Source organism: Sceloporus occidentalis, unplaced genomic scaffold (genome assembly GCF_023333645.1).
Source record: "Sceloporus occidentalis isolate IW3139 unplaced genomic scaffold, rSceOcc1.0.p SCAF_279, whole genome shotgun sequence".
Classification (NCBI taxonomy): Eukaryota; Metazoa; Chordata; class Lepidosauria; order Squamata; family Phrynosomatidae; genus Sceloporus; species Sceloporus occidentalis.
Window position 1 is genome coordinate 430,169 of NW_028317259.1, and position 20,883 is coordinate 451,051.

General features: G+C 45.0%; 1 protein-coding gene across 1 annotated transcript in view; it reads left to right on the forward strand.

Annotated features, from left to right (window-relative positions):
- Window positions 1–825: 825 nt before the first annotated feature.
- Window positions 826–20,883, forward strand: part of LOC149275579 (rho guanine nucleotide exchange factor 1-like) — a 32,012-nt gene continuing 11,954 nt past the window's right edge. Inside the window, exons 1-10 of the mRNA XM_089504566.1 lie at window positions 826–1,163; window positions 2,996–3,142; window positions 14,312–14,369; window positions 15,216–15,383; window positions 17,240–17,311; window positions 17,561–17,674; window positions 18,757–18,855; window positions 19,338–19,380; window positions 19,947–20,052; window positions 20,517–20,657. Coding sequence (XP_089360692.1) covers window positions 826–1,163; window positions 2,996–3,142; window positions 14,312–14,369; window positions 15,216–15,383; window positions 17,240–17,311; window positions 17,561–17,674; window positions 18,757–18,855; window positions 19,338–19,380; window positions 19,947–20,052; window positions 20,517–20,657 — 1,286 coding nt within the window. The remainder of the gene's footprint in view (window positions 1,164–2,995; window positions 3,143–14,311; window positions 14,370–15,215; window positions 15,384–17,239; window positions 17,312–17,560; window positions 17,675–18,756; window positions 18,856–19,337; window positions 19,381–19,946; window positions 20,053–20,516; window positions 20,658–20,883) is intronic.

Genomic DNA, 20,883 nt, shown 5'->3' on the forward strand with positions numbered 1-20,883 from the left:
TACAGTAATAACCCCAGTGCTGTATACAGTAATATAACCCCCCAGTGCTGTATACAGTAAGAACCCCCAGAGCTGTATACAGTAATAACCCCAGTGCTGTATACAGTAATATAACCCCCAGAGCTGTATACAGTAATATAACCCCCAGCGCTGTATACAGTAATATAACCCCAGCGCTGTATACAGTAATATAACCCCCAGAGCTGTATACAGTAATATAACCCCCAGCGCTGTATACAGTAATATAACCCCCAGCGCTGTATACAGTAATAACCCCAGTGCTTGTCTCGCTGATGGAATCCGGTCCCGTGAAGCCCCAGCTTTTTTGGGTAGACGATGTAGATTGTGTTTTTGGGTTCCTACCTCCTTTTGAAGACTCCGTTGGCTCCCCTCTTCAAAGGGGGACCAAGAAGACCTGGCCCAGATTTGGCCAGGGAAGGATGGGGTTGCATTTCCCTTCTGGGAGTGGGGTCAAAAGATGGAGATTTGGGGTTTTTTATGACACTTTCGTCACTTTTGATTCACTGTCCAGTTTACTTGAAAAACTTCCAGGACTAAATGAACATTTGAAGAATATCACGCGTTATTGGACAGTGCTGATAAAATGCAGATAGTCACCCGTTTTGTGAGGTGCCCCCTTACTTTTTAATATAAAACCTGTACCTTTTATGCACTTTCTTCCATAACTTTATGTTTCTCTACCCCACCTCCTCGCCTTGAATTTATTTTCACCCCCTTTCCTCTCTCCGATTGCAAATTTTTTCACCCAAAACTCGTCAGCATGCCCCCTTCTCTTTGGCACTTTGTTTTTATGGTTCAGAGCCAATGGCCGCTACGCCGGGGCAGGTACCAACGGCGATCACCAGAGATCTCTTTGCAGGAGATCAGAGGGAAAACCTTCACCTCATGGAGGCTTCAAACCAACAGGGCGCCGGATCCTGGGCACCCTGCGCGGCACGGCAACGCCAAGAGCCCCAGCAAAGGGACAAAAGCCACGAGGAGCGCGCCCGGCTCTGCGCGTGGATGGCACAATGTCATCGGTGTGGAATTTCAGCAGGGTTGGCACGGGTCGGCAACCTGATCCCTTTTCATGGACAACCTGGCCAGGGTGGTGCTTTATCCGCAGCCCAGCCAGAGGTTGGCGTTTGCTCCTCAGACCCTCGGTGAGAGGAGCAGAGAACCCAAAGTGAGCGAAGGCCCCAAAACTGGGTCACCTGCTACGCTCTGCTTTAATAAACCGACCCGGGGCGGCCGACGCGATTGGCTCGGCTCTGGCTTGTCCCTCCCATCGGGTGATGAGGCAAGCCAAGCTGAGGAGTTGGCTCGAGCCCTTCGCTGGCTTGCCCGGTGGGTAGCTGTTAACCTCTTAAATGCCGTGCTACCCTATAGGGGGATGCGGGGAGGGTTAATTCATTGCGTTCACAAGCTCCAGGCCTATACGGTCCCTCCCTGCGTTTGTCAGGCCTGTCTGGCTGGTTCTTGGAGTCTATATACCTGCCTCCCCCCTCTCTCTCTCTCTCTCTCTCTCTCTCTCTGTCTGCCTGCCTGCCTCTCTTATCCACCCCTCCCCCCCCATCTCACTTGCTCCCTCCTCTTCTCACTTTCTCACCACTTCCCCTCCCCCAGTCCCACCTCCCAAAACACTCAGCCCTTCCTGTACTACCCCCCTTCTCTTTTTTCTGTTCAAGTCTGGAGTTTAGTGACAACTGCAGTTATAGTCCTGGGTCCCTCCTTACCCCGATCCCCACCATCCACCCCATGCACGGAGGACTGGTGTGAGCTTCTGGGGAGCCCGGTGTGAAGGCAGGAGGTAAGAGGGGTCTTATGGGGGGATGTGGGAGTAATAGGGACACCCTGTATATCCTGCCCTCCTATGCCCCCCCCCTTGCTTTGCTAATTAGTGTAACTTTTTGTTTGTAAATAAAGACCTTGTTGAGGAAAAATATTTTTGTTTGACACAAAGCCTGCCGGCGACGAAAGGACAACTGCAGACTAGCAGCTTTTGTTGGTTCATAACTCTCATCGCCCTTAGCCAATGGCATGGCAGCTGTCGGCTGACAGTGATGGGAGCTGGTGTCTGACAGCAGCTGGGGCCTCACCCCTCTGCGCCTGGCGGACGGGACGTGCCAGCGGCCGGCAGGTGTGGGGTGTGTAATCGCAGGGCCGGATCCTGGACAGGGCAACCTAGGTGTCCGTTTGGGGTCTGCGGCCGCACATATATAAGTTGCATTGTTATGGAAAGTGATTGAGCGGGGGCCCTAAATTGCCTAGGACCCCATTATTATTATTATTGTTTTATATAGCGCTATCATAATCTGTAGCGCCGTACAATGGGTAGACAGGACATAACAAGTATAGAGTGTTATTCCGGCTCTGGTGTATACTTAGTGCTTACCTAGAAGTTATGTTGGGGGCTTTTCTGCCCCGTGCTCTGTGCCCCCAATGAACGATTGCCCCCTGTGGCTTGGCCCTCTGCATTGACACTTTTCTTTTGCCCCTTCTTATTGCCCCACTGTCCCCGCTGTGTCTAGTTTAACCTCCTAACGCTGATACTATCACTGGCCTTTTTGCTTTTAACCCTTGCCAGTGCTGCCTGTCGCCATACTCGGGAACTTACCAAATTAGCTGGCCCTGAGGCTCTTGAAATTTTAACCCTTTAATAGTACATAATAAAGGTTCTATGTAGCAACTCACCAAATGGCTCTGATACCCATCGTCATGGAGGCCTTGACTTGTCATTATTTAAAGATACACTTAATGGAGTCACCTGCATTCAAGCAGGGATATCAACCATAACATACTGGGAGCAAAAGCACCAACTGAGAGTCTTATATATGATCACAGCAGGGAGAATAGGAAGGAGTCGGCTCCAGACTGTGACACCCCGAGAATCTGCCCCTGCACCCAGAGATTGGGGCAAAAACCCAGAGACTCAAGCTAAAACCCTGCCAGTAACCAGTTCTTCATTATCATCTTATTTATTTTGCTGTTATAGACTTTTGCCGCACCAAAACAATCCATGGATCCATCTCTCGCGACGCTACCCTTCTTTCCTGCCCTCTGTCACTGCCCTCATTTCTGTTTCTTCTTGCCCTCCTGATACCACTTCCGACATAACCGCCATCAACTGCCACCAACATCGGTGAGCAAACTGAAAGGGGATCTCCCACCATTTGTGTTCTCGTTCTGTCATCTGTCCCAATCTACCAGACAAACACCCTGACTCCTTATCAGACCGCCTGGTGGGAAACAATGGAATGGCTCAGTCTTAATCACCCAGTCAGGCTCTGACTCATGAAAGTCTGTGGAGGAACGAAAGCAGAATGACCTAAATCAGATGACCTGGTACCTCTTCTTCTAGAAAACCCCTTCTTGCTCTCCACATGCCCCCATTGCTGCTCCTCCAGGGTTACTCTCTTGCCACCTCTTGTTACTGTCTCTCCACGCCACCATTGCCCCAACCTCTGTCTCTCCACACCTCCTCCTGTCTCCTTACAGCCTCTCTCCCTTCTCACCAAGGAGAAGTCTGTGTCCCTTTGACCTTCTGTCCCCGGCCCCCATCCTTTTCCTGTTCCTTGTGTGTCCCTTGGATCCCAGCTGGATCCCATTGTCCTAAACAGACTGCAGCCTCTCATTAACTCTTTCAAACAGTTGCCTGTAAGTGGGGTCAGAAGGTTTACTCTTGAACTTGAATGCTTTCAGACACTCAAGTAAAAAAAAATAGCCCCCCCCCAATGTCACAACTAACGTATGCCTTTATCTAAAGTTATCGTATGTCAACTTATAGCAGAACCAACATTCTGGGGTTTTCCTTTTTTTTTTTTGGAGAAAACACTCTGTCTCGCAGAGGTTAAGACCTAATTCCTTATTTTTCGGAATTCTCATCTGCGAGATATTCGTTGTGCCGACTTCGCATCCATAAAGTTGTCTAAAACGGTTTAAAGTGATTACATTGTAGCAATAACAATTTTAGGAGCCCCTTAGGCAGCCCAATCATAACCGAGTGGCCAATAAGAAACATTCTCTATTTGATGGTCCCTCGAAGCAGCCAATCAGTTGTTCCAAAAAGTTGAAACCCATGATGCATTGCAAAACATCTCATGAGATATTTGGGCCAAGACTGGGGCATGGTCCCTCAAAGTTTTCTGGTGGCACCTTACTACTTGGTGGCTTTAGAAGACCTAAGCCTACTGGCTCAAAACACAAACATAGCATTGGCCGGCCCGTCTAGTCACCTGTTTTTGGTCTTGTCTTAGCGTATGGCTGTCCTGAATCTATCTGGATCCTGCTATGACCTTCCTTGCTCCTAAATCATATCTAGACCCTGTGTATGGTGGGTGTTTACGTAGCAGGAACCGTATCTCCCCGTGACGCCCACCTCCAGCTGGTCTGTGGAAGTTGGCTTTTCACGTTCGCATGCCAAGAACTTCGACAAACAATTCCAGCAATGTGCATTCTTACAGCATGGAGACGGCAGACGCTTTATCCCTCTGTTATTAAAAAAAGAAAAAAAATATATATTCAGATTGGTTTCGTGGCGGACAAGTGAACACGTGGCTTGATAAAGAGACTTTGTGTATGTTAGATGGACCTTGTGGTCATCCAACCGTAAGATTAAATTAAAACAAAAGACGAGGTCTGCCTGAAGAGCAATTATGGAAAAAGGCAGAACAGTTGTTTCGTTAGTTGCTATGGTGATGCTTCAAAGTTGATACTTTGTGGAACATTGGTTGCTTGTCGTGTTGGCTTGAATTTTGTTGTTTTTGGTCTCAAGAATAAAAATGCTTGTATGACATAATCTGATGGTCAAGGTTTTTATTTTTATTTTATTAAGATTAAAAGTGGAGTGTAAGCTTATGGGCCGAGCCCTCTTTCCCGAATGTATCGGTTCGTCTTGGTCGGTTCTAGTTTTGTCAGACCCTTTGAATGTGCGGACTGTAAGAAGCGCCATATAAATAATAATAATAATAAAGCTGCCTGGCTAAGCCAACTGGAACGCTCTTCAATTAATGAAAGGCTGAGTTCTGCCAGGTCTCATGGAAGTTGTCCATCAAGTCGGTCATCGAGTCTCTTGGTGGGTGGAGTGGCTTATGCGAGATGAAGCCCATCTGTCACCTGCGTTGGCCATTGAATGTTGGGTTCTCTGTCAACCGGTTGATCGACTAGATTTTGTTCAACTCTACTACCAGCTTGAGTCAGATTTTGGGTTGCCATACTTTTTTATAGAGGTTCTTCCAGTTGGCAGTTGAGTCGACTTAAGTTGAACCAACTTCTACTGTGGTCCTGTTCCCTTTACGAAATAGGTGAAGTTACTCAACTTCAGTATTCTGCACGTTTTTTTTTTCTTTCTTCAGCCCCTGGTGGAGTCGCAGTTAAAATCGTGATTAAACAGAGTCCTCTCTGATCGTCGGCCGTCCTATTTTCCACATTCAGGGAGGAATTATTTTTCCTCCGGGACGCGGACAGCAGAGGCAGTGACCGCTAATGCATGGAGGAGGTGGTATGGGAACCTGTCCGCGTGCTGCGCATGTCGTGGTGCACACCTACACTGCTGTTCTCATTTGTGTGTTTTGCACAGCTGTATCTGACATGAATGGGCACAGTTTCTTGGTGCATTTGCCCGACACCCACTCTTTTCTTCTGGACATTTGCCGTTTAACCACTTAATTCCCACGATGTCTATCACGGAAGCTGTGATGAACATATAGATTCTCTCTTTGGATTTTTTCAAGTGACCCCCACTCAGTGCTGAATGGTTTCATTCATTTACAATTTTTTTTTTGTTATTTCAAAAAAATTATATATAAAAAAATATATATATTTTATATATATAAATATGTTTTTTTTTCTGGTCCATTTGTAAGTAGATATGTAAGGGCTTTGTGTCAAAACTTGACATGATTGAAATTGTCTTTTGTGCTTTTGAACTTAAACATGAAGATCTATCACATAAATTAGAGGGAAGCCGTACACCGAAAGAATAAAACAAACACCCTTTAATTACCCGTTCGCATTTATAGCCTAATATTTAACCTCTCGTTATTTGTGACCCTGCCCAACCATTTCCTGCTTGTTGTTAGTCGATCTGACACTGTATCTGTCATCTTATTTAAGCATTAAATCAGCGAATGTCTTTTTTTTCGGGGGGGGGGGGGGTAACCTTGTTTGAAAGTTTGCATAAAGCAACAATGAGACTATCTAACAGGAAATGTGATCGTGATCAAGATTAAGTCATCTACTTAGTATGCTTGCATTTCGCTGAGTGGTAGAAGTAAATTGGTTAAAAAAGGCTTGTAATTTTTTTTTAGGGCTTTTTACCAAAAAAAAAAATTGGTTAAAACCTGATTAGTTAAATCTACCTTTTTTAAATAAAAATAAAAAAAATGTTTTTGTTTTTTTTTTCATTTAAAGAATATTACTAAAAGTATGTGAACCCCTCTGGGTTCCAACCTTGTGCTCAACGCTATGTATAAAGTCTCAGCCGGATGTCTATGGGACATTGGACATTCCTTGTGTCCTTGTCTACCTAGAGTTCCTAAAGTTCATGGGAAAACTTTGCGCTTGAGTCCAGAGCATGATCTTTGAGAGATGCCCGTTGGTACCTAATTGTGTTTGTTTTTGAATTTTGCTTGTTAATCCCTATAAAAAAAAGGATTTTTACAAAAAAAAGAGTTGCACCGCGTGATGGCGCAGAGGTCTGCTTCTAGGTCTTCTCGTTGGACCGAAGATGCCAAAGAGGCTGTGATAAGACGAGAGAGACCTCCAATTATTATAACCATTGTTATTATTTTTTATTGTTTTATATAGCGCCGTCATATGTAGCGCTGTACAATGGGTAGACAGGACATAGCAACTTGACTTACTGAAACAACAGGCAGGGAGGGCCCGGCTCAAACAAGCTTACAATCAATAAATAAGTGGCTACTTTCGTAAACGTAAAACGCGTCGGAACCCAAGTCCGTTCCAGCCTGATCCCACATTGGGCATCTCCTGACATGACCCTGACATGCAACATAAGTGGATATTGAGGTAGAGACCAGGAGAGGAGAAGGGGTTAAATAAATAACAGAAAGTGAAAGTTTGTTATCTCTGTTTACCCATTCAGTGTATTGTTATCTCATTTTGTTATACTGTTGGTGTTTAAAACACGGACTCCAAATTGTTTTGGGTCTTCCTCAAAGTTGGGTTGGCTGCCATTTTAATTGATGGCCCGTTCTTTGTTTTGGGGGACTCATCTCTCCTAACCTGTTCTCACCTATTCGGGTCTTTATCTTGCTATTTGGCTGTAAACAATCCATTGTCCGCATCTATTGGGAAACAGATAAGTGATACGTTGTATATTTTTATCACAACGAGAACTTTGACCTCCTATGAAAAAGCCCTCAAGACGTTCTTCAGAAAGGAGCAGACTTTGTGGAATGTGTTTTCGGAACGATGCAGACACCGGGCTGGATATCTGTAGATAAAGATTATTACATAAGAAAATATTTTAACGCTTCTGTACCCTACGCAGCATCTACGTTCTCAAAACATTTTGACGCGTTGGGAACTCCTACAAAATTTGTGGTTGTTTTTGTAACATTTTTGAAAAACCTGATGATTATAAACTTTTTTTGCCCCCTTACATTCTATTGGTTTTCTTTCGACACAGCTCTTTGTATCGATGAGGCTGGGCCGTAATCCCCTAATAATATGGGGTCTGAGGACGAGACCCCTGAGGTCCTGAGAGCTTATGTGACTTCAGATCGTCTTGTATGTTGGTCCCCCAAAAAAAGTATTGGGCTAAAAAAAACATGAATATTGATAGAAATCTATGGGGTAAAGCAATCAACTCAGGACTTGCAAAGTTCTGCTGTAAAGCAATCAACTCAGGAACATTTCCGAGGAGGAGGTGGCACCTAAATATTAAATGGTGGGGATCTCCACGGATACAAATAAATCGGAAAGGAAAGCTTTCTCACGGTTACCCGTTTTAATTGTGCTCTGAGCTCTCACATGGTCTCAAGTGACCTTAAATGAAAATGCACATGATGTCATATGTGTCTTGGGTTCATTGTTCCTGTTAGTGTTTGTTCGTTGAAGGTCCCAGGACCAATGAACCAATGTAGACACCGTGTTTGGAATTGTGATTATCAGGGAAGATTCATAAAATACATCGTCTAAGTTACATAAACACAGTAAGTAGCTGATGGGAAGAAAGTCATCTTCTTCATCATGACCACTGGGCAGAGATCCTGCTCATTAAGGATAACGCTCTGGAGATGTTCTTCAAGCCTTGAAGTTCTTCAAGATAGGAGAGACATTCTCTCCTATCAACACCAAACACTGAAAAGTAGCCGTTTCAGTATGAGGTATGTTCTTGGGGTAAGCTGAGGTTACGTCCTGCCTGGATGGTAGGAAGAAGTCATAATAATGGACAGCGCTAGTGTTATTATTTTGAAGAACGTCAATGTTGTTGTGGTAAGACGCTTGAGGAGATGTCTGTCTCATTGCGTTAGTTTGTGATGTCTTATAGACGGTTATTTATAAGAGGTAGAATCTCGTAAACTTTCAAGACCCCACTCTTTGACTCGCTCTTTGACTTTAATAATCCTTGAGTGACCTCTAAGTCCTGAAGAGCTTATGTGGCTGTAGATCTTACATGAAGAGTATAGGCCCACTAAGTAGGTATCGCAAATGTATTCGGACAACGTTCTCTGGGGCCAATATGGTAATACCAAATCCCACCTCAATACGTTGAGGATTCCATGGATTTGCTGTGTGTTCCGAAGGCTGCTAATGAACCCAGAGCTTGTTGATGTATAGCCTGATCCTGAAGCATAGCTGGGTCTTTGTCCAGGAGACGAGGCAGACTGGTGTTGGGTTTCCTCCAGACCATGCGCTCACTCCTCTACCTCGGGAACAGTGGCGGTCTGTGGCGTGGAGCTTCTGTGGGACACAGAATGGTTGTTTTGTGAGCTGGCTGCTTGTCGGCTATGATGCAAGGCTGGGTGTTCCTCTTTCCAGCAGTCGCGGGTGGGTTGGCAGTTTGAGAATCTTAAATTACCTTTTTCCCTTTCCTCCCCAGCCACTGAGAGGGTTTTGTGCTCCTACAGACTGTGTATTCATGATGGGGGTAAGACCAGGAGGGGCCCTTGGGCTGTAAAATAACATACACAGAGGTGAGGGTGCTCCCGTGCGACTCGCTGTCCCTGTGTGCTAACAAAATAGCAGTCTGTATAGACATTTGTGTCTGCAAGGCCACCCTGCTCTAGATGTATGTACCTGTTCATCTACGAGTGGCCCTTCCGGACTGTATCTATGGGTCTGGGTATCTTTTAAAGAGCAGAATCGATAGATCATGAGGCCCTGTAGTTTTAGATGTCATGTAAGGATGTTTTACTTTAGTGAGAGGGTGGTGGATAAGTTGAGCCGCCTCCCAGCAGAGGTGGTAGAGGGTAATACAGTGAGGGTATTAAACATGCATGGGATAGACATACGGCTCCTGAATCTGAGACGACACCAACGACCGATTAAGGTTTGAGTCTTCACAGCAGGAGAAACGGGCGACTAGACGGGGGCCGGATGGGGCCGATCTGCCGGCAGGGTCAGTGTTTCTATGAGTGCAGCTGTGTCGGTTTAATCTGGACTGTGCATATAATGTACCCCCCGCTTTATTAGTGTCTCTTTTGTAGTGGTATGTGCACCAGTATGTCTATGCACCCCCCACTCTATGCATATACATGGGGACGGAAAAAGTAGCCCGTCCCGCTCCTGTGTGCATGCGGTTAATTGCGTGTGTGCGTATGTAAATGAAGGTCACAAACACACATTCATTAGCTGAAGGAGGAACTTACCACCAAATATCTGTGTGCTTTTACACATGCCAGGGCACATGTTTCCAGTGCATGGATTCGCGCGTGTGGGTGGAATGTGTACATTATATCCCTGCCTTTCCCTTTGGTATGTTCTGTATACCAACTGGTGAGGGGGGGGGGGGGGTCTCTCATACCAAAGTCATAGTAGAGCTTTGTGCTATAAAATGGGATTCCCTGAAGTCTTTAGCTTTAGTAATTACCTCTCTTTACTGAGTGGGTAGTACATAAGTGGAACAGCCTCCCAGCAGAAGTGGTAGGGGGGGTAATACAGCGAGGGAATGTAAACATGCCCCTGAATCTATGATGAGACCAACGACTATTTGTACAGTATAAATGTCTTACTATTATTTTGTTATTTATTGTTAGAAGTGATCATGGGCTTAGGTTTCTGTTTAGTTTATTATTATTGTTATTTATTATTATTATTGTTATTTTATTATTATTGTTATTTATTATTATTATTGTTATTTTATTATTATTATTATTGTTATTTATTATTATTATTGTTATTTTATTATTATTATTATTGTTATAGTATTCTAATAATTCTACTAATAAAATTATAAAAATGATATATAATTCTAAAAATAAAAAAATAATTCTAATAAGTAACAACAGTTACAATGTTTCCATTTTGTATACGGATAAGAACAATAAGAAAATAAATATATGATGTTTAAAAACAAAGTAGCGAAGTTAAGTTTCTGAGTTTTTTTACTCGATGATCCGCCACTGGGCTGTGAGGCTCGGGGGCGGGGGGGGGGGGGCTTGTACTCGCTGTGTCTTCAGATACCACCAAGAACAGCTCTGAGGATGTGTCTGCGGTACAGATACCGATATATATATATATATAATATATTGTATATATAATATAGATATATATATAGCGCCTGCTTATCTCCCCCGCACAGCAGCGCTTCTATCTGTAGCCGCCATGACTTCCTTTTAAAGGAACGCAGCCTTTTCTTAGTAAAAGTTCAAATCTATTTAATAATAGGGTTGATAAATTCATTGTACTGCGCTGCGGAATATGCTGGCGTCATATAAAACCATAAATAATATTCATAACAATAACCCAAAAAAATTAAATATTTTATTTTCTATTTTAACCAGGACGGAGTTTTTTTATTGGCTGTCTTCAAGTTCCCTGCCCGGAAAGAATAACTTTTTTTTATGTTAAAACCCGTTTCTGCCTATTTCTAAGTTTGTTATATTTCTGGACGTCACTTTTCTGTAAATTTCAGTAGCCGGGGGAGGGGTTGTTATGTTTTTAAAGTTATTCCGGTGCAACCCGAAAAGGAACATTCCGTTGGTTGCCATGGTAATTGCAGAGTTTTTATTTACCAAAATTCTTTTAACCCTGCAACATCCAGAAGCTGGCATGCTGGGAATTGAAGTCGGCAGCCAAGTGATTGCTTTGTAGAGTGCAAGCTCTTGAGCCAAAGTAATCTCCCCCTGTGTATGTGAGGTTGGCACTACTGTATTAATGATGGGAGTGAGTCAGTCATGGGGGGGTTCCGGCAGGGCAAATATCTGCCCCGCAGCTGCTCCCCTCTCAGCAGGAAATTGAGCTTTCGTAAGGCTGATGTAAGTGTTTTCGCATATTTTTAATTCTCACTCCCTAAAACATGATGAATTTCTTTTGACGTAAGCCTCGTGCAATATAATCAGGCGTTATAGCAAAATATTTCATGTTACCCAGTAAATCGGGCAAAGAAAAGACCGCCGAGTCCTTTGCTTATTTTTCTGCGGGATTACGTAAGGAATGTACAATTCTAATTTTAGTCCCACATTATCCCCAGCAAGCAGCAAATACATTTCACACCTTGTGTGTTTCCTGGTTACTATCTGGTGTCTCCATTCTGTTTTCACCATATAGGAAATTTTACTGCCAGCAGTAGCATTTATTTACTCAGAGGGGGTAGATAAGTGGAACACCCTCCCAGCAGAGGTGGTAGAGGGTAATATAGTGAGGGTATTAAACATGCATGGGACAGACATACGGCTCCTGAATCTAAGACGAGACCAACGACTGATTAAGGTTTGAGTCTTTACAGCAGGAGAAAAGGGCAGGGTAGATATGGGGCCGAATGGGGCCGATCTGCCGGAAGGTTCTATTGTTTTTGTATGTTTTCTAAACAAACCTTGGCTTTTGTTTCCAGTGGCTTCTCAAGGCTTCTTTAGGCCACTTACTGAACCTCGAGTGCACGTTTGTGTTGAGATAAAAAAAAATCTGGTATTTTGTTTTCTTTTCTTTTTGAAAAACTCTTAATCACCCAACCGGACTCTCAGATTTATGAAAGGCTATGGAGGAACTGACTTCATTAGCATCGCCGTAAAGCATCAGCTCCGTGTGGTGTCACCCAAAATATCACATGACTGACAGCAACGGCAGCTCCAGGTCTGCAAATAAAGGGAGTTTTATTGGAACAAAATGACATTAAACCAGGTTTTTGTCACCGACCGACATTACTGTATACAGCGCTGGGGGGGTTATATTACTGTATACAGCGCTGGGGGTTATATTACTGTATACAGCGCTGGGGGTTATATTACTGTATACAGCGCTGGGGGGGTTATATTACTGTATACAGCGCTGGGGGGTTATATTACTGTATACAGTGCTGGGGGTTATATTACTGTATACAGCGCGGGGGGTTATATTACTGTATACAGCGCTGGGGGTTATATTACTGTATACAGTGCTGGGGGGTTATATTACTGTATACAGCGCTGGGGGTTATATTACTGTATACAGCGCTGGGGGTTATATTACTGTATACAGTGCTGGGGGTTATATTACTGTATACAGCGCTGGGGGTTATATTACTGTATACAGCTCTGGGGGGTTATATTACTGTATACAGCTCTGGGGGGTTATATTACTGTATACAGCTCTGGGGGGTTATATTACTGTATACAGTGCTGGGGGTTATATTACTGTATACAGTGCTGGGGGTTATATTACTGTATACAGCGCTGGGGGTTATATTACTGTATACAGCGCTGGGGGGTTATATTACTGTATACAGTGCTGGGGGTTATATTACTGTATACATCGCTGGGGGTTATATTACTGTATACAGCGCTGGGGGTTATATTACTGTATACAGCGCTGGGGGGTTATATTACTGTATACAGAAAGTCAGTAAGTTTATTGTTAAATACGATTTACGCTAAAGTAAAGTCGGAGCGCGGGGGTAACATGTTCCGCTTTCCAGAAGGGGTTGTGGATACGTGGACCAGCTTAGCGGTAAAGGCAGACGGTGTTTTTTTCTCGGACTGTAACAGAAGCAGATAAGAGAAGTGCCCGCATTTCTTTATAATGCCTCATGCGCGATTTCTTACGCTTGGTGCTGCAGCTGTGATGATTAAACAAATCCATCAAACCCGGAACGTTTCACTGCCTTGGCTAATCGTTCAGCGCTGCCCATCCAGCTGGTTTCCCGACTCCAACTCCCATCATGCATCCAGCTTTATAGCATCTGCTTCCAAACCCCACACTGACGCGTTGCGCAGCCCCGTCGACGTCGCCTGGTGCCTGTATGATACACGCGTGATGGTCCGGCGCTGTAAGGGTTAACAGCCATGGTATGAGAGGGCACGGGGCCGGGAACCATCCCCCCTCACCTCCGGACCAGGACACAACAGCTGGTATTAAGCAGTGTGTCTGTGGGGATAATGTGCCCCCTGCCCCCACCACCCCCTCTGGGTAGAGAGAGCTGAATTAACCAGGGGAGGTAGTTGGAAGGGGAGAGTGTGTAGGGTGGGGGTGGTTTTGTCCTCCCGCATACCTGGGATTCCTCTCCACCCCCTGCCCAGCTCTCCCTCCTCCAGTCCAATGTCTCTCCCTTCGTTTACTCATCGCTCCCCCTCCTCCCAGCCTGATCTCTGCCACCTGAAACTGTAGCCACCAAAGTCACTCTTTGGACCCCTGCGATGTTCGATGACCTCAGTGTCGGCCATGACATCACACATCCTGACGACGTTTGTAGTCACTGCCTGCTGAATATTAATGATCACAGTGCCGACGAACTCTAAACACAAGTGCAAGGCGTCCCTGCTTATTATTATTATTATTGTTATTGTTATTATTATTGTTTATTATTATTATTGTTATTGTTATTGTTATTATTATTTATTATTATTGTTGTTGTTTTATATAGCGCCATCAAATCCCGCTTATAAAAGCAAATATCACAGACTAGAAACGAGTAAGGTTTGAGGATTCGTGGCCCCTACATACGTGTAATTCTTACTTGCGTTGCTTGTAATGATCTCTGTGCTATCCGCACGTGATCACGCGTGTAAGAACGGCAGAGCTCGGGTACGATGTTTATGCTTTCGTTAAAAGAAGACCCGACACGCTGGTTGTTCTCCCCAGCACTTCTCGTGCGTTGATCCCGTAAAGCGCTCGATTCATTGTCTCTGACGACTCTTATTTCTCTTCCCAGGTCTTTGCCAGGTTACCCTCCGCCAGCAAACATGGACCCGGATGAAGCGCATTTTGGGGTGAGTAACACCCTGCTTCACGTGGAGACCTCGATGCCAGCCTGTGCCACTCGGCCTGAGCGTCCTGCTTGTGTATTCACCTCGTATATGTGACTCTTAGTTAATTTTTAATGGAATCTCACCACTCTTTATCACTCCCATCACTCCTGTGTTCCAATGGCCCTTTATCACTCCCATCACTCCTGTGTTCCAATGGCCCTTTATCACTCCCATCACTCCTGTGTTCCAATGGCCCTTTATCACTCCTGTTCACTCCCATCACTCCTGTGTTCCAATGGCCCTTTATCACTCCCATCACTCCTGTGTTCCAATGGCCCTTTATCACTCCCATCACTCCTGTGTTCCAATGGCCCTTTATCACTCCCATCACTCCTGTTCACTCCCATCACTCCTGTGTTCCAATGGCCCTTTATCACTCCCTTCACTCCTGTGCTCCAATGGCCCTTTATCACTGCCTTCACTCCTGTGCTCCAACGGCCCTTTATCGCTCTCATCACTCCTGTTCACTCCCATCACTCCCATGTTCCAATGGCACGTTGTGTTCGCTGATCCAAGTTTAAGTTTAAAAGGCTAATTGGTCGTTGGATAACCCCTTTTGCGAGTATGTTAGTTTTTCCATGGAAACAGCTCAGTGACCCCAAAAGTTTGGGCGGTAGCGTGTATATGTGTGTCTTGGAGGGTAATACAGTGAGGGTATTAAACATGCATGGGATAGACATACGGCTCCTGAATCTAAACGGGCCAAACGGGGCCGATCTGCTGGCAGATTCTATGCTTCTGAAACTTCACCGGTTCTAGTGATGTTGGAGAACTTCCTAAATACCCCCTTAAGCTATTGGGTTACAGGAAGCCAGATCAAAGTTCTGCTCAGTGTCGTATATCTGCCCCGTGGTCACTGTCATCATAACGGCTTTCAGCAAGGCAGGAGCTCACAGAGATAACAGGAGCTATTTCCAGAAGATCTGCTTCAACCACGCCAGAGACGGCCGGCCCGAGACCACCCTGACCCCTTGGGTGTCGGAAACTAAATGAATCCACCGAGACGGTGCCCGCAGCAGATGGATGTAAATGATGTCTTCAGCTCGTACGGCCATCTACAAAGCCTGCCTCAGAAGAGCCTTCAAAGATTTGGTCTACAGAACCAGAGATACTCGTAGACCTAAGTAAAGTCCTAACTACACTGGAGTTCTCTGGCGAGACGAGCTGATACATTAGGGAAAGAGGACCTGGCTCGCAAGCTTAGTCAAGTCGATCAAAATATATTGGGGGGAATAATTCATCTTAAGGGGTGACCAGACGCTCGAGGTGGTCACAGTTCATATAGGCAACAAGGGGGTAGCAATCGGCGGAGAATTCCAGGAGCTGGAATCCTCGATCGGAGTCAAAGAATGGAGTCAGTGTTCTGAGGGCGAGCTTCACCTCTTTGCCCAAAGCGGGAGTGCGGAGAGTCCGTCGGCACAGATGATCATTGTAGTCGTATTGTTTAAAAGGGGTGGAGAGGCAAAAGGGAATTGTTGAGTAATCCAGACCGTGTCCCCGGCGGAGAACCGCGTGTTAGGAAAAGTTGATTGAGCAAGGTTAGGGTGTCCCACCGAGGAGGTGCACAAAGAAATGTGTTGTTTCGTGGAGCCGGAGGAGGTGTCGGGAGACCAGGAGAGGTGTAAGTACAAGGTACAGGGGAGGAAGAAGCTTACGCTGTTCTTTTTTTTTTTTTTATCCATTGGAGGAAAAAAATTAGCGAGGGTACAGGGAGTATTGAGGAGGACTTTTACCTGCAACTAAAATAAGGACCTTTATGAGCCGGTAAAGATTTAATATATATTTTTTTTTTTTTCTAAAATCAATCACTGATTTTAAGCTCCCTTTTGAAATTGTTTTGGGAACAAACCTCAACGATCAGGTATTCACGACTCGCGCAGTTTAAGACGTAGTTGACCAATGATCTCGACGGCTCAGTTAACGTGTGCTACGTATACCGGCTACAATGTTATTCTTAGAGGTTCCTCAAACAGTCGATGTGAATGGCTTGTCCAAAAGCTCTACTCAAATCCAACATGCCTTATCATACTGATAATGTCCGTCGGCCCCCCCACCGGATGCTGTCCAGGCCTGAATAAAGTGAGCACCGGGGTGGGATATATTGGGTGGTTTCTAGGGAAATACAGACGCATTAAGATATAAGTTTTTAGTTTGATCTTCAGCCAGAAATTGAATGTTTGAGCGTTAGGAGAGATTCTGCCCGGCAGCAGCCAGACCTTCCCATTTTGGCCCATAAAGCGGGGCGTTCGGGGAACAAAGGTGAACAAAAATGAACATTTTTTTGTTGAGCGTTCCAAGTTCACGGCTCCAGCTGTTTGCGCAGATAAGTGTTTCCCTCTTACAAAACCAATTCACATTTAGCCTGGTTTTCTCTATATTAAAAAATCCTTGAACCAGAACATCACCCCCCCATCACGGGTGTCCAATAATTTGTGGATTTGGTTCCCATGATGCATTGCAAAGTCTGGCTTGGAACCATCTGAGTAGTTTTTTTGCCTGTACTGTGTTACCTTGTTAGTGTCATCTGGATTACTTCTATAAAATAATAATTAAAAAAAAAAATGATAATAAAAATAATTTAACAAAGCAAGGTACTTTTATTGAATTTTAGATTTTATTTAAAGTTGGCTGATTTGGTAATTTTTGGGGGCTACGTATAGAAAATGAACTCTGGTCAAAGTTCTAAGTGTGGAACATTCATCATGGAAACCATTGGATGATGCCTGCTGATGGCGCCATGTTTAGAACCTTGACTTGAAACTTCTCCTTGAATGTAACCCCTTTTGTGTTAAGACTTAAGACTTCGCTTTTGACCATAACTCCTCTCGCAGGGTCTCCACTCATTGGGCGCAACGTCTATCATCGGAGCAGAGGACGAGGACTTTGAGAATGACATTGAGCCGGTCAGTGGTTCTAGGGGATCGGTGGGTCGTTTTTGGGGTGTGTAGGCTGAAGAACGTCTTTATTTTGTGCCGGGCAGCCATACGGCTTTAAATCCCGTTCCTTCTTCCCAGATTCGTCTTTGATGCGGCCGCGTTACCTACAAAGTTAAATAATGTCCGGAAAAAAAAATTAGAAATCATCAAATTCCTATTGATTTTAACGTTTGCTGTTTATCTTTTATTCCATGGTTGTCCTCAATCTGTCTCCAGAGCGTAGAAGACCAGAGCAGCCCGTTCCAGAGTATCGAGCACGTGAAGGCGCACCCGGCCTACATCATGGTGTTCCTTCAGCATGTGGTGCTTCAGTTTGATCCCAGCCCTTTGGTAAGACGAGAACAAAGTCGGGTCACCACCATGCATCTTGATACACCCATTAAATGCCACACTAACATCTCCGAGCTTATTAGGGCTTTGTGAGGGACTGCTGGCATGGATGGTCCCAAACTACACCTTGTGGGAAGGACCGCCGTGCCACCAGTGCTCTGCGGTGGCTGTGACCATCCTATGTGCATGAAATGTCCCAAAAAGCAGGGTGGGATTCCATGTTTACCAGACTTCACTTAGTACTTTAGCCAACATCTCCCCAACATTGGGGCTATTCATGATGCACTTCGTAAGGTAGGAGTCCATGGCAGTTGGGTAACTGCACCCCCCCTCCCTTATTGTCAGAATGTAGCTCCCAGTTTAATGTCTATTACCCAACCATTAAATACAAGCCTCTGGCTTTGTGTCTCACGTCTTTCTCTCTCTTCCATGTTGCTCTCAGATGGTCAACTCCTTGAGAACAGGTGTGTGTGTGCGCAATCTGATTCTTTTTAGCCCAAAACAATACTTGGTTATTTAGATTTAATTATCTTTGCGGTCTTAGCTGGCAAAGTTGGGTCATTGGCAGGCGTTCCTGGGTCTTGCAGGACGTCGAGTCTTCTCCTTTCACGAAGGCTCCAGAAAGGTCTCGCAACCCACATGGTCATCCAAGGGTTGAAAGCGCTCTGTTGTTAAGAGCGTGGAGTACTGTTGCGCAATACATCGGGACAGGGAGTTTTCTTAACTTTTTTCCACTTGCCAAAGTGCCATTGACTTTATTCCGACGGACAGAGTGTGTCTTTTATTATATTGGATGTTTGTGTGATGAGCCACAACCAGGTTGCCTTCAACTTAAAGGGCTTGTAGGGGCAGGGGCACCTACTTGTGGTGTATTAGGAGGCCGGGGTGGAATAAGATGCATGTTCCCTGTCCGTGGCATGAAATGCTTGCTTTCTTTGATAACACGGTGTATCCTTCTGCGCATGAGATGCTGGTGGCTTTAAGGTCCATCGTCTACGTGGTTTTCCGTGATCGATGGGTGGGAAGCTGTCGCCCTGCTGGGTTTTACTCTTTAAACGATCTTTGTGAATATCCACCCCCAGCTCTGTTACCTGCATGCGGACATCCTGAAGAGCCTTTCGGCCAAAGAGGGGAAGAAGTTTTTCCTGGACTTCCACTATACCTTTCTGATGAAAGGAGCGGTGAGTACCCACCTTCCTCCAAATATTCTGCAAGCACTGTTTGAAGGAGGCCATAATCTAAGAGTAGAGGGTCAGAGGCTTAGATGTTGTATAAGGAAATTTTACTTTACTGAGAGGATAGATAAGTGGAACAGCCTCCCAGCAGAAGTGGTAGAGGGTAATACAGTGAGGGAATTTAAACACGCATGGGATAGACATACGGCTCCTGAATCGAAGACGAGACCAACGACTGATTAAGGTTTGAGTCTTTACAGCAGGAGAAACGGGCAGACTAGACGGGGGCCGAATGGGGGCCGAACTGCCTCAGTTCCTCATTCTGCCCCGCACCGAGTGAGTAGACATGTAGCAACTTCTGCTCTGTATTGTTCATTTCCTTGATGAGGAATGGCTGCTGATTTCCACGCGGCGGCGGCGGGTTAGAGATGAGCCGTACATCCTGTAGCGACGGCTCTGGTGGTAACGCAGGCGTCTTCTCTTGGCAGGTCCTACGCGTTTCGGTGCCCAGCAACATTTCCTTTGATCTAGGTGAGTTTTTACCAGCCTTCTACGAGGTGACATGTGACGCCGGCCGCGATCGCGGCACCGACGCTCAATGCAACAAAGAATGTATTAACCCCTTAAGGACAACGGGCGCTCCCTAAACCCACTGAAAACAATGCATGTACGGGCTTTGTCATTAAGGGGTTAATATTACGGGCTTTACGCCGGCCAGACGCGTTTTGACGTCCAGGCGCCCTCTGCTGGTCAGGGAGCGACACTGCAGCCTGTAAAAAGCAACAAATGCAGAACCCCCCCCCCCAAAAAAAAAACATAATTCCATTTCAAACGTCAAAAAAAAAGATGACTTTCGTTAAGATGTCTCATTCGCCAAATTCCTTCTAATAAGTCTGAATTTTTTGATGACTTTTATTTAGGACTTTAGGGCTCTACGCAGAGGTCCTTGCTATTTAAACCCAGCACTTCTATTAACAGCAGGACATGGAAGCAAGAATAAGATGTTTAGATAAACGGGTCGGGTGTTTTGTAAATAAAGCAATACATTTTATAAATGATTGGTTTATAATTTCAATGTTTTTTTTTATTGCACCCAGATCGCACGCGACCCGACCTCATCCCAGAAGAGACGCAGAAAAAGTACGTCCGGGAGATTCAGAGTTATCAGGTTCCGGAGATCTGCAGGCAGCTGGAAGACTTCAGGTACCCACCGCCACGCGCCTGTCCCACCGGCAGCCTCCGGCGCCTTCTGCTCCTTCTCTCTGTCTATCGTTAAAAAATAATAATAATAATAATTCACTTTTCTTTTTAAATATAGGCTTTAGATTTAATGTTGTTCTAAAAATTAGAACCTTGAGAGCCTGAAAGTAGATTTTGCTTTTTTAAACAATAAATTAATGAATTCTCTATATAAAACAATAAATTATAAATATATTTATTATTATCTGGCCCCTCTGGTATTTTATTTTTACATTATTATTTATTATTATTATTTATTTATTATTACTTTTTTTCATGGTAACTATTACATTCTTTTCACCGGGATATAATTTATTTTTTTTATACTTTAAAATGAATTTCCCTCGTTTTCGGAGCCTTTTGCCCCCCCCCCCCACGGGTTTATGCCAGGAAGTCTAGCGTCTGTGTTCTCTTTTTGGTCCGCGCAGGTCCAAGCGGGTACTGGGAATGACCCCCGGGGAGCTTGAACTGAGCGAGCTGGAATCCTATCGGACCAGCGACCGACACATCCTGGAATCCAAAGAGAAGCAGGTAGCCGAGCAGCTGCTGGCTCGGCTCGATGAGATGCAGTGAGTATCCTCGAAGCGGACAGGGTGGGCAAACCGGTTCTGATGCGAAGAGCGTCCAGAACCGTGATGAGAATGGGGTCCTTTGGGCTTAAAGTACTAGAGGAACCTACTGGCAGCCCCCCGAAGAACTAAGATGTGGCGTGTGTCCAAATGGCGTTTAAAGGGACCCTGCAGCATGCATATGAAATGAGAGATCCCTTTAAATCCTCACGGTGTCCCGTATGGG